General features: G+C 36.5%; 1 protein-coding gene across 1 annotated transcript; it reads right to left on the bottom strand.

Moving 5' to 3' along the window:
- Nucleotides 1-254: 254 nt before the first annotated feature.
- LOC131331207 (uncharacterized) lies at nucleotides 255-7,850 on the bottom strand. The gene is made up of 12 exons (XM_058365090.1): nucleotides 7,543-7,850; nucleotides 7,076-7,127; nucleotides 6,899-6,944; nucleotides 6,639-6,724; nucleotides 4,529-5,553; nucleotides 4,230-4,376; nucleotides 3,952-4,133; nucleotides 3,126-3,357; nucleotides 2,147-2,282; nucleotides 1,565-1,659; nucleotides 1,340-1,463; nucleotides 255-635 (listed from the first exon to the last, which is right to left on the bottom strand). Exons 1-12 carry the CDS (start codon nucleotides 7,629-7,631, stop codon nucleotides 567-569), a joined length of 2,283 nt encoding a protein of 760 aa, XP_058221073.1. The 5' UTR covers nucleotides 7,632-7,850; the 3' UTR covers nucleotides 255-566.
- Nucleotides 7,851-14,171: the final 6,321 nt, after the last annotated feature.

Genomic DNA, 14,171 nt, shown 5'->3' with positions numbered 1-14,171 from the left:
TGGTTGCGGCCAAAAACTGATGAAAGCTCATTCATCAACAGTCATACAAAGGAAAAAATTTCAGTGCCAGGTGGGTACCACATGGTGCCCACTCGGCACATCCGAGCCGGCCATTGCGTTTTTGGACGGCCCGGATTTGGAGAGAGAAAGTGTTGGGGTGAGAGGAGAGTGAGGGTTTCAATCCAAGTTGTCCAAAAGTGTACTGGACTACCCGGATGTGCCGAGCGGGTACCACATGGGAAAATTTCTCATCATACAAATGAAAACGATGGAACGTTGAGTCAACTGAGAGTCTGAGACAACTATAAATGTTGGGTCACCTGTCTTAACTTCTAAAACTTCCAAACACATCTTATGGGGAATTCACAAGACAACTATGCCGAGGGTTACTACCCACTGTTATTCCAAATCATACATATACATAATGACAGAAGGTAATACTTACAAAACTGTACAAGAGAGACGCCACAGCGGTAAAAACCGGTCACCACTTTACATAAATAGATTGTCTCAGTATCCAAAACTATCTTGACCTTGATCTGGTCCGCATGTATCGTATCTGTCTTCTAAACTGATGTATCGGTGAAGTAAGCAGTTACGGCCTTCAACCTCCCATTTAAGTAGTTCTTCTCTACCTGAGACAATGGACATTACACGTCGGCATGTAGACTAGTTGTATAATTACATAATTTACTAATAGTAACAAATGAAAGAGCAAAAACTGATGCCTTCTTTCATTTGAAGAGTCAATGTGGTGGTAAGATTGGGACCACGTTAATAAAGGGTGGTCAATATTCTGATGGAGTTGTTTGTCTGCGATTCATTTTTTTTTCAGTTTTTTCCTTCTAACATAGAACAGAATCCGAGCTGCTGCATTCAATTTGCTTAGGATATGCGAACACTGCCCATCAAAATCATACACCTTAGCATCATTTCTCGATTTAACACATTGACGCACAAGCGGATCTCATTGCATGTCCGTGGATGTGAAAAGTGCAAGCATATAAATGGGCAGAACCACATGGTAGCAGCAGGCAAGCAGGGTCACCTGACTCAACTGACTCAGAAAAACCTCGGGTATTACTCCACGTTATGAAGTTAGATTTATGGATTTGACCCCTCAAATTTTATAAAAGTGCCTCTTATACCAGAGTTACATATGACTGTTCCACCCCTTGTATAAACCTTGTACTCCTTTTTTGTTTTTCGGTTTTTCACACATTTGGATGGGTTGGGGAGTGGAGGTGGTACTAACAGAAAACTACGAAATGCTCAACACACACATACCCTCAAAAAACAAAAAACACTGGAACATAGAAACAAAATTTTGCATTAATACCTCTAACAACCAAGGAGGATTGGCAGATAAAGATAACTCCGCCAGTTGGTTGAGATCAACATTTCTTGGAAGGAACATTACAACTTTGGAAGCAATTTCCCTAGCAACATCGAAGAGCTTATGCCTGACATTAAATTACATAAGTATAGAGTTGGAGGCAAAAATACATAATAAAAAAAAAACTAATTATGAAGAAGCTAATTTATCAGAGTTGAGAAGCCAGACCCATCATGTGGCTTGAGCATTGTATTGATGTCATATGTTGTTACTTTAACATAATCAGGGCCTCCCCAGGGAGGTGACAAGAAGACTGTGTCTGCCTGCAGTACAGTAAATTGTAATGCTTTAGAACTTATAAGATGGAGAATGCATCAATTTTTCACAATTATACGACAGCACTAAATCATATGATAACAACATTCAAAACAACTAGCCGTGCTCCTGCTTTGAAGCTTCATTACTATATCTCGAGTCTAACACATTTTAATCGGGGTCCAGTACAGATTGCCAAATCATGCAGAGGAGGATTTTTTGTTTTTTGCTTTTTTTTTTAACACCAACATACACAACCAACAGAAGTTATTGTTTGCGAATCCTACAACGTAAAATGTAGCCTTCTTTGGAAATGGTCTACTAGACAACTAAGAACAAATTTAAAAGGGTATGAGTGCATTTGCATCATAACTAAGGTGAATAGCATATTTGATTCTTGGAAAAAGATAACAATGAAATATTCTCAACAGAAACAAAAACATTTTGTACTACTCTAATTAGACGACCTTATTCTAAACATGTAAACAAAAATACCTTCAACTTTGGTGCCAAGAGGAAAGAGTCCCCTCTAATGAAATCTATACGATCTTCGACTCCATAGATGGTCGCATTGTGCTGTGCGTAGTCAATCTTGTTCGGATCAATATCAATTGCAATAACATGCTTGCTCCTGAAACAGAAAATGACAAAGAAATGAAACACAGCTATTGAAGTTGATAAAAGCAACTTTGCAAGTTGAACATAGTGTAATTTTATAATATTACAACATCTATAGTGTGAACATTAACAAAAAAACAAGACAATTACAAAGGGACAATAATTTCAACTTTTCCCGATTCATTGACCCAAAGTCATCGTTCTTGTTGCCCTGTTCCAGTTGAAAAGCTATTGTTTCGTAAACAAATCATAGATGGACTCTAAAACTAGTATGTCGTAAAATGTGGATGAAAATTACAAATTGATGCATAATAACAATGTCACTAAAGGAAAACTTCTTTTCTTTCCTGCTAAACCTTAAAAATGATAAGACAAAAGTCAAGCATGCACAGCTGGCTAAGATATGTAGACCCACAATTTCAAAACAGAACCAGAATCCAAATACAAAATTCTCAACAGCCAACACTGATTCCAAGCTTAGAATAACACAATCCAGCTGCATGTGTATCACATTATTCCAAATACAAGATTGTGGGTAAAGACACTTATAAATATAATATAAAAAAAAGATTGTGGTTAAGACCCAGGAGAAAAAGTGAGCCTACAACATCTATGATTCTCACACACAAGTTACACGAACATTACAAATATCCAGGGACTTCAATTTAATGATCTCCAAGCTTAGAAACTTAATTATGTCCAAGCTTAGACAAATTATGTAAGAATTACGATTCTCAAGTGAAAATAAAGCACGGAATGTTTCCATCTCATTTACCCCAAAAGGAGCTTTGGATTTTGTTTGAATGTAAAGCATGGCAAAGGAACTACAACAACATAGGGTGAAAGGAGTGGTCACCTCCGTGCAAATTGGATGGCATTCCCACCAACCCCAGTAAAGCAATCAACAATGATACCAGCGCCACAACGAAGTGCATGATGCTTGGCTATAGATTCTGGGGTTACAGAAAACCACCCTTCTTCATCCATTTTTATTCCCTCATCAAATCTGGAGAAGAGTAGATATCTTTGACACCAATATTTGCTAATAAGGGGAGAGAATTCCTTGAAAATGCCTTGGAATGGAAGCTCTGTAAAAAGTTAGATGATTTATCATGGGGGAATAGATGTCAAAACTTCCTTATCCAGCGACAATAAGCTTCACTAAATGTAACAGTTAAGAAAATCAAGCACCATAACCAACACACCAGGAAAACACGCACCAGCACAATGTACATCGAAATACTCCATAATTGTGTATAAGCAAAATATGAGACATGCGGTGTGTATCAGAATCAGCATATTCCATAGTTGCTGCTTAAGCCAGCTGATTTAACACTATGTTTACATGTCCTAGAAAGGACTTAGCAGATGGTTTTGACTTTACCCAGAAGCTTATATGGTATTGGAAAGGTACATAATGATAAAATGGGCCCAATGAGAGCAGGAGCTAATTCACAGGATATGGTTCTAGCCATGGTCTGCTTAATAGGAAAGAGTTCTAGTTTATGCTAAAAGTAGTGGATTACTACTACTCCACTTAGTTAAATATCACCAAATCATGTGCATGACATTGCATGAACGTCAGTCAACCAATTTTGGATAATTTTGCTGAACGACTTAATCGTGCACTCCATTTGAAATCGGAGAGAGAGAGAGAGAGAGAGAGAGAGAGAGAGATGAACCTCCGGTATCACAGGATAAATTCCTGTTCAGCCGAGTTCTCTTCTTCGCTTTCTTCCCCATCTTTCTAATGCCAAAACTGTGGTCTGTTTCAAACTTATCTGTAGCAGGATCCATTGTTTTTAGAAGAATGCAACCATCGCAATTGCCCTCTGATAAAGCTCTAATGAGAGCATCGCTAAAGCTGCAACAAAGATCAGACAACGTATTTTCACAGTATGGCGAATGGCATACAAAGATGCAAGTATTCAAATCATAGACCAGATCTCCCTAGTTCTACCTGGTAGCATCTGATGGTTGGAAGGCATCCTCATCGTGACACTTTAACTGGATTCCCTCACAACAGGTAATATTCTCTGAGTTACCCAGTCCTTCACAGCAATCTGGTTCTTCAGAGCTATATACATATGTTTGCTGCAAATCTTTACTGCAAAAGTAACCACAACCTAATTGCTTGATTTCATTTCATCTGCTGTGTTAAAAGTAAAAATCCATAGTTTCGTTTTCTAAAAACAATGCGAAAAATATTAACACAAACATTGATTTGCAATTAAAAAACCAAAATGACAGACAGCATACCTGCCCCTCCTATTGATCCTCCGGGCTTTATTTAACTGTTCAGAACCAGCATTTAGAGCAGGCGTTGTCATCAGAAAATTGTCAGCAGCAAGCTCAAACCCCTCTGAGGCCTCACATGGTGGCTGGTCCACTGATTTGTCACCGTTCTTTGACTCCCCAAGTGAATCGGAGTCACACTGCAAACCACAATAATCTAGTGGTTTAACATGATGCAAAGAAACTGCAGGGTGAAAATTCATTTCAGCAATCTCACCAATCATTTCTCCGGATTTCTTATCAACTTCGTGATATACTAGGTTTTCCATGCCCAGAGGAGGGTCCCACGTAGACTCTTGAGTTTTGATGTTATAGAAGTAGTATCTCATGTAGAAAGAGTCCCAAAAGGACGTCCAGTCTCCGAAAGTACCATTGTATTGATTATCATTTCCATCATGGTCAATCACTTCGGAAGACTGTGAATAAGCAACGACATCAGGGCCCTGTGGCTGCCCTATGAAGCTATCACTGAAGAACTTCTTACCTCCTGAATCACCATCAACCAATAAGGAACCTTCTACACAGGCAAACTCCGTTGATCCACCATCATGTTCTTTCTTATGATGGTGAATATCATCATTCACAATAATGATTCCTGGGGAAGTTTCAGCAGCTGAATTACAAGGACTAGCAGTTTTCATGTCATCCCTCAAAATAACACTGCTGTGCTCAGAGACACAATTCAAGCTGTAATTCGACATAATACCAGATACTCCATCACATAATTGTTCCTCAACAGCAGCACAAGTACTCCTAGCACTCAAATATGCCAAATCTTCTTCCTCGCCAGTAAGGCAAGGAGTTTTACTGATGTCCACTGCAATACCACAGTAAGGTAATTCACTCTTTTCATCATGCAAAACAATGGTAGATTCAGCCTCCACCTCACTCATTTCAATCAAATCTAGAGGGCTGTCAACACTCCCTTCATGATCATGTAGTTGCTTCTTTTTCATTCCCTTTCTTTTCCCTCCAGACATTCCACTCCTCTACAACACAATGCCAACATAATTGAATAAGGAACAACCCATTGATAGCAAAGAGGATGGTTAATAACACCCACTTCAAGTAAAGCCATCCTTGGTAAAAGAACAATCAATTTTATTACACATTTTAACTGCCCCATTGTGGCCCGAATGTCACAGAATCACAGGTTCCATTCTTAAATACGCTCTCTACTTGCAGGGGTAAGACTGCATAGAGCCCTGAAAATTTCCTATTTGTGATTGTATTCCTTGTAGATTGTAGACCACCAAGGCATGCATAAACATACAATGACACAGTGGGCACTTAAGTAGAGGTCTTCTTCCCAGGAACCGGTGACACTTAAGTACAGGTCTTTTTCCTTGGAACTTGTGCTTTTTGAAAGCAGATCCATACAGCTCTAGTCTACTGTTAATGAATTCCATGTAACATTCCAAAGTTGGAAACTAATAAGCACAGAATTTGTTACTGTACATGCTATGTTACTGGAGTTACTTAATCCCCAAGAAAGTTAATACAAATGCACAACAAATATGATACTAATGTTGTGTATGAATACCTATTGAACTTATTCATAGTGGAAGAGGACAAAGCCGTGAATTTCGATCCGACGTATGCATCATCATGCATACGATTTGGCAGGAGCGAAATCATGAATCTCTTCCCGGTGGAGTATCATTCGTATAGGCTTACAAGAACCCTACAGTTGGGATTGGGAATTATTTTTACCTTTCTCAACCAATGTCTGATTTTGGTATTGCTTTATTATGCACGCAAAAGAGCATAGTCTCCTCTCGGCTTTTCTTCTTTATGTGGATCGCACTTTTTTCTCATATGCAATTACTATTCACCATTTTTCAGTGTTCTAAGGAATTAATCGGCGATTAATAGCTGATTAATCACTAGCGGGGCCTATCCGATTAGGTCTGACTAACGATTAATTGCCGCTTACTAATTAATATGCACCGATTAATTGCCGATTAGTCCGATTAATCGCTCGAAGGTGGCCGACCACCCGACTAGCGCCTAGCGACTTTGGAACATTGCCATTTATCAAAATGTAATTTAAAAAAAAGAGGTGCAAACTCACTTCTTTGTTTGTTTGGAAGGAAAGAGGAAGCCCTAATGCACTCATTTGTTCAACGAGTTCCACATCCTCTGCTAATGGGCTACAATCTGAAAATCCATCAAGAAAACAATATAACCACTACAAACACATAAAGATATCACATAGCAACAACAGCTATGAAAATTCGAAGTTAGTAGAAGTACAACATAATGGTAAGTTGGTAACAAATGCCACCAAACCAAAACTCAGATTTAGTACTTAATTAGCTGAAACCCACTTGCCTGTTGTCACCAACATGACATCCGAATCGGTCTCATCAAGGTTGCCCTGCATTCAGACAGCACTCACAATGAACGGAGAGTTCAACAAATTACCAAGAATGAAAGGTGCAATGGAAGCAAAACTTGCGTAATTCTCCTAGTACGAAAAAAACGAGAATTCAGAATCAGAAAACTCACAGCGAGTTCGCAAAAAGGCACTCTTTCTCGGGTCCCCATTGAAGCATCATCCCTGTTGAATAAAAAGGTTGCAATCTTGATGTCATAATACTACTAGCGAATTAAAAGATTCTAGTTTGAAAACCCTAGCATGCCCTAACCTCTCTAGTTCACTCGTCCTGGATATCAGTAACATACATACATATAAGCCCCAAGGGTTAGTCCGGTTGATTGATGGATTTGCTCCCCACACAGTTGATAAGGATTCGATTCTTGGGGTCAAGCCACAAGAAAGAAATTCCTTGGGAATTTCCTAGTCATGGCGTGGATGGCCTGACTTTGAACAGATGGGGTGGGAATTAGTCAAGAAGCGCGTAAGCTAGCCCGGACAACGGTGACCGCCGAACCCAAAACACACACACACACACATATATATATATATATATATATATATATAGAGAGAGAGAGAGAGAGAGAGAGAGAGAGACCATAGGAAGACTTCGGTGAGCTTGAAGAGGGAGCCGAGAGCTTTGACGGCAGGTGTTTCGCGTTCGATTAGACGCATATTAAAAAACATCAAACTGAATAGAAACGATAGATACGGCCTTGTATACGTATAAATGGGTTTAAGGGCGACGGCAGCGGCGGAGCTAGGGCACGGCACGGCACGGCGGCAATTCTGGTTGGTCGCCGGTCTGCCTTCAGTCCAATGCAGGGTTCTCTTGGAATTGGTAAAGGCTGTAAACGGCGTCAGAGTCTGCTTTTAAAACCCAAAAGAGGGAACGGAAACTTTGCCTAGAATTTCAGTGGGATTAATTAAATCGTCGTCCTAATTACGAGATAAAATTTTAACCGTCCGTTGGCAATCATGAACGGTTCGGATGAGGCCAACGCCCATAGGAGACAGAGTCCCCCATTTCCTAATTACGTATATAACACTTAGATTTTCATCCGGATCACCCTTATATTTTCATCCTTTTAAATAGTGTGTGATTGCAAGTGGTTCCATGCACTTGGGAAAAAAAAAACAGTGTGCGATTTACCTGTTTTTTTTTTTTTTGAAAGGAAGTGTGCGATTTATTGTAACGACTTGAATTGTCAAGTCAATTTTTTAAAATAAAATTAAACATTTTATTATAATTCTTTTACTAAAAATTATTTTATCTTTTATTAAAGTGATTATATTATTATAATCTAACTCTAAGAGCTAGCCATTAAAAACCCTTTAATATCATAGAATTTTTTCATATCTTGAACCTTAATATCCTTGTACCTAATTATTATAAAACCCTAGCCTTAGGTTCATGATAAAAATTTAGGAAAGATATGGGTGAATCTAGGAGAGATCTTGAGAGATATATAGAGAGAAATCTAGGAAAATATTTGAGAAATCTATGAGAGATTTAGGAGAGACATGTCAAATACGTACATGTAGATAAAGAGAGTAATCTAGAAATTGATCTTGTAGTTAATACCAAGATTTGTAGTACAAATTCTTTTCCTTCAAGAAAGCCTAAACCTGGATTAAAATCTTAGATCTTATTGTACTATTTGATTCTTGCATTAAAATCTAAGACTAAAAAGAATAAATATAGATATTGTTAGATTATATAGGATAATTCCAGATTTCAAAAGATAATTCTAGATGAATATTCCTCAACATTCCTCTCCCATAAAATCACATGGAAATACTTAGATTTTGTTAAATAATGAAAGATTATGCGAGATTCTTTTAGAATCTATGGGATACACTAAATCTTGTTAGATATTGTAAGATTATTTTAGATTGTATTAGATAATACAAGATACTAATAGATATGATAAGATGTTCTCCTACTAGTATAAATAGGCAACCTCCTCTTTTCAAACCACGTACACACACACCCCACAGTTGCACATATGGCACAACTACTATACACACTACACACACGGCATAGCTAAAGAGAGGAAGAAAGAAAAGAGGGAAAGAATGAGAGAAAAAAAACTACTTTCTTTTTATTATTCAGTCGAGCCGAAACGATGTTATTTTGCCCGCATTTTCACCAGGCGTACTCCATAGCCGCTCTACTGCCGAAAAGAACGGTAGAAACCTCCTTCCTACTTACCTAAGTATATAACCGTTATAATTTAAATTTAGATATCACAAATCGGCCTTTTTACTAATTGCATGTAAAAAGAAAATTTAATAAGTTGCAAACTAAAAACTTGGAGATAATTTTCATGAAGGAGAGAATGCTAACCCAGTGACGTACTGTTGTTTTCTTTAGCATGACTTAGGATTGGATTAGTAGAATTAGAATTTTAATATCTCGCATGATGAAATTCTAAGTACATTTGACAAGAAATGGTGATCTAGAAATGTACACTTGGGGTTTGGTCCTATTGTTTACCAAAACTTTCATTAAAATGATGAAGTTCCGCATTTTGGGAAGTTGATTTTTATTGTTACACTGTCAAACACACGACTAGAAATGTCTTAAACAATTGACGAGGTTGTGACTTCATAACTTATATTGCTATTGAAAATAGAGAAGTATGAAATTCGGATTGATTTTATCGCATGATTTTTAGCAAGTTTTGAAAGAATAATGTGAACGCAAGAAAATGATGCATGTTTACGAGAAACGGGAAGTGAAATACGAAAAAAAATGATGGAAAAGATTGTGTGAGCATGAGAACCTGATGGAATCTGAAAGAATGGTTAGCGGAATCATAGCTCGGGTGTGCGTGTGTGTGAGCATGAGAACCCGATGGAATCTAAAAGATGGTTAGCGGAATCATGGCTCAGGTGTGCGTGTGTGAGCCTGAGAGCCCGATGGAATCTGAAAGATGGTTAGCGAAATCAGTGCTTTTGGATGGCAAAATCTGAACTTAGCCTGGGAGCCCAGTAGGTCCTGGAAGATGGTCAGCGGAACCAGTGCTCGAGAAAATAAAATGGAAAGTAGAATCGATACTTGAAAATGATGACACGGTTTACGATACGCTGCGATAACTCTGAAAGACACCAACACCTTTGATTATTTTGGTGATGCTAATTTTTTTTTTTAATAGAAATGATAAATTGTTGTATGTTATTTTTGTTAGTATATGGGACATAGGGATATGAGTTAGCTATTGTGCTTAATTGCTCATGGTGTTACTTTTGTGACCCTGACATCTTATGCCAGAGTTTAGAGACGAACAAGGGGGGATTTTATAATTTGGAAGAATTCGGTGCTGAGCAGAATAATGCAGAAGAAGACGGACGTCTAGAGGAGTAGAAGTTACCCTAGTACCCCTCCCTTATCTATTTAAATATAAATGTAACACGAATTTGGGAATAATTTGGCTTGTAAGGCCATCCACAGTGGCATAATCAAAAGCAAATTATTTTTAAAGTTAACAATATTGGGGTAAAAGATGGCTCACAATAGTATAATCAAACTTAACAATATTCTTAGAAATAATCAAATTTTGGGTTTTGGATAACCAAAACTAGCAACCTTTTTCAATAATCAAAATTTGTGAATGTCACACCACATAAGTTAACTGGTTCTAAAATTTATGTACACGCGTGTTTCAAATGGTATTTACTTCTTATTTTCTTCGCCTGCTCTATATCTTATTTTCTTCAGCCACAAACTTTCTTTTTCTTTTCCTCCAAAAGTGAAACTCATATCTTTCAATTATTATTCAACTCATTGTCACCGAATTAAGATATTTCACTTTTTTTTCGTTTTTATTTTATTCTTTTTTGTCCCTCTCCTTGTGGTTTTTTTTTTTTTTTTGACAAAAGTGAGAAGATTGTATTGATAAACGCCTAGCGGCACTTACAAAACGGAGATCATTACAAAGAACTAGGACAAAGCCAAACTAATCGTCTAACAAATAGAAAACAAGTAAATCACAAGACAATCGATGTCTTTTCATCCTAACCCAAACATGGCCTGACGCAATAGCGATACTTTTAAACTGCCTAACAACCAATTAGGAGTCTCAAACGAGAAAAAGTACAAAGTTAAGGACAAAAGACACCAAATACCCAGACGATCAGATGCACTCCAGCCAAGTATGAACGCACCAATGAACTCCCAAAAACTACAAATCTGCCAAGCCGCCACGGGTTGCCTCGTCAAAGACATCATTAAGGGATAGAACGCTGAAATATAGATATCGATGTGAAACAACCTCGATTGAGAGAATCTGATCTGTAGACAAATTCGTCCGAAGCTGAAACTAATAACTCTCGTTGAACGAGAGACAAAACTCTCACAGATCAGACGACAAGTCGTAGATCTGAAGAGACAGAATGAAAAAAAAACAAAAACAAACACAAAGAAATGAAGACGGTAATACCATGGCCTCCCCCTCCCGCCGCCGCACACGGGTATGGAACCCACGGGGGGGAGGGGAAGGGAGAAGATCGAGAAGATGTGGTGGCTAGGGTTGAGAGAGAGGAAGAGAGAGATAGGGTTAAGAGAGAGGAAAGGAAAAAAAAAAGGAGAGGGGATGATGATTCTCCTTGTGGTTGAGTATATGAAAAACTTTGCATTCTTTTACAAATTGAAGAACACATTTGTTTTTTTTTTTTTTTTTGAGTACATGATTTTTTTTTCCAAATTTCCAAATTCATAATATGAGAGAAGAAAGTCACCAATTTTTTCTCCAAAATTAAGGGAGACAATCGATATATTTTTGTCAAAAAAAAACCTTAATTGAGGGAAGTGATCAATGGTGGAAAACATTTGTCGCCGCATTAAGGTAATTCACCTTCTTTTTTTTCGTTTTTATTTTATTCTTTTTTCGTTCCTCTCCCTGTGGTTGAGTACATAAAAAACCTTACATTTTTTTATAAATTCAAAAACACATCTGTTTTTTTTTTTCAGTACATGATTTTTTTTCCAAATTCATAATATTAGGGAAGGAAGTCACCAATTTTTTTCCCAAAATTAACGGAGAAAGTCGATATATTTTTGCCAAAATAAAAAGTGTAATGGAGGGAAGTGATCAATGGTAGAAAACATAAGGGGAGAGAGAGTGAAATTGTAGTGTATCCCTTATTTTAGTTATGGACTAGAAGTGACCATTGTGAACCTCAACATTGTTAAGCTTAGCAACCTCTTAAATGGATAATCAAAAACTGATGTGTCAACTTTTGATTATTCATTTTTTATTATGTCACTGTGGATGGCCTAATGACATGTTTCTTTCTAGTATTTAATAAATGTTGAAAATTTTATTAAATTAACGTTCTAAAAAATCAGGGCATTACATTTACTATTATTTTTATCCTTATTTTGTGATACACATATATACATATATTATATTGTTTCTTAATTTGGTGGGATTTTAAATCCTCGAGCCATAATTTAAGGGATTTGGTTGTTTATTAATTCAAGAAGACCCATTTCTATGTCATCCCCTTCGAGAATTTAATAAGCATCTCAACTTTAAAAACACCGCACTTTATTGATAATACGGTCAATAATGTGTAAAAGGTGTATCAATATTCAAAATAAATTGTATTCGATATTTATAAAAATGTTTTAATATTAACAAAATTTGTATTAAAATACTAACTTGAATGTCATTGTATGCATATCATCATCATTACTAAATGGACAGTAGTTAGCTAGCCCCTTCAAAGTAAGCAAATTACTATTTCTACAATTTCATAAATTTGAGAAAAATTAAATGTTCCATGACAAATTTGGCTTACATTCTTTACCAAATTAAATCACCTAAAAAGTGGTATTTACAGAATTTTTTATGTTTAGCTAAAGTAAATCAACTATAATCACCTATTTTTGTTTTCAGTTTTGAGATTAAAAAAAAGTTGTACTCTATGTTTGCGTATTTTTTTTGTCTTTAGTTAGTATTATTTTTATTAACATTTTAACAAAAAATTACTTTTCGCATAAATAAATAATTTAATAAAAAATCACTAAAGACGAAAAACAAGAATGATGAAGCAGTCAAAAAGTGTTTGATATCATTTTTTTTTTAGAGAAAAAATGGGAAAAGCAAATTCTTTAGAAATTGTTTGACCAAAATTAAATCAACTATAGTACTTTTTAAGAATCTATTTGCTTCACTGTCTTCCTTGCATTACGCAAGGTATTAAAGTGCATCAATTTTTATTATTTCTTCTATTCTATAAAATGCTAAATAATTTGTGCAATTTTATTTTTGTAAATAGTGCTTTGTTTAATAATAATAATAGAATGAATAATAATAAAAAACTCACAAATCTCAATTTTCTTGACCAAAAGTAATATATTTTTTAACCAAAAAAAGTAATAATATATTTGTCCTTTAGGACCAAAGTATAATTCTTTTGTGCTGTACAAAAAATATTTATTAATATGGTTTATCTCTTTCTTCTTCTTTTTTGCCAAAGGATGATATATTAGTGAGTTTGGTCTCTACAAATCGCTAACCGCTATTCCATTAGCTTGAACCCATAACCTCACCTTTTGAAATTTTAACCCAAGGGAGAAGACCACTAAGTCTAAGAGAGCTGCCCCTCAAAAGGACAACACCGAGTGGGGCCGCTCCCGTCGCACTCTGATTGATTGGAAACGGTCATTTCGTAGAGTTTGTCGCGTAGAATAAGTATGCAAAAATTAATCTTGATCAGATATTATATGTGTCTGATCAAAACAAATACAATTTGGAAATAATGGGTTCCAGTCGATTTGATCTAATATTTTGGATTCATTCTTTTCAAGATAAAGGTATTCCGATTAGACACGTGATAATATCCGATCAAGTCGACTTTTTTGCATACTTGTTCTACCCAACGAGCTCTGCGAAGTAACGTTTCCAATCAATCGGAGCGAAATCGAAGCGAGCCCCACTCAACGGAAGAACACGGTGCGGCCCCTCCATCCCTCTGTGCGAGCCAAAGCCCAAGATCTATTACGGAGTAATAAGTTTTATGCTTTTTTTTTTTGTTTTTATTAACGAAAACAGCTCTTCAATGGGTAAAAAGAAAAAAAATTCCTCTGATTCAAAATAATAGAGGGTTGGAAATCTTTTTTAACAAGGTGAATTTTTTGATATAAGTCAATTTTGGCAAAACCATTTCCCTTTTGGCAAATAGAAACCACATGGGTTTCATTGTTATACTTCTCAT

The sequence above is a fragment of the Rhododendron vialii genome, chromosome 6a, assembly GCF_030253575.1.
Source record: "Rhododendron vialii isolate Sample 1 chromosome 6a, ASM3025357v1".
NCBI classification, from domain to species: domain Eukaryota; kingdom Viridiplantae; phylum Streptophyta; class Magnoliopsida; order Ericales; family Ericaceae; genus Rhododendron; species Rhododendron vialii.
This window is presented reverse-complemented; position numbering and strand designations above follow the sequence as displayed.

Excerpts from the sequence above, each read along its gene's own strand:
- LOC131331207 (XM_058365090.1), bottom strand. The coding sequence starts at position 7,631 with ATGTTTTTTAATATGCGTCTAATCGAACGCGAAACACCTGCCGTCAAA. Across the intron at positions 6,945-7,075 it reads TGCCTTTTTGCGAACTCGCT|GGCAACCTTGATGAGACCGA; the intron begins GTGAGTTTTCTG and ends GTCTGAATGCAG. Across the intron at positions 5,554-6,638 it reads CCTTCCAAACAAACAAAGAA|AGGAGTGGAATGTCTGGAGG; the intron begins GTGAGTTTGCAC and ends ATTGTGTTGTAG.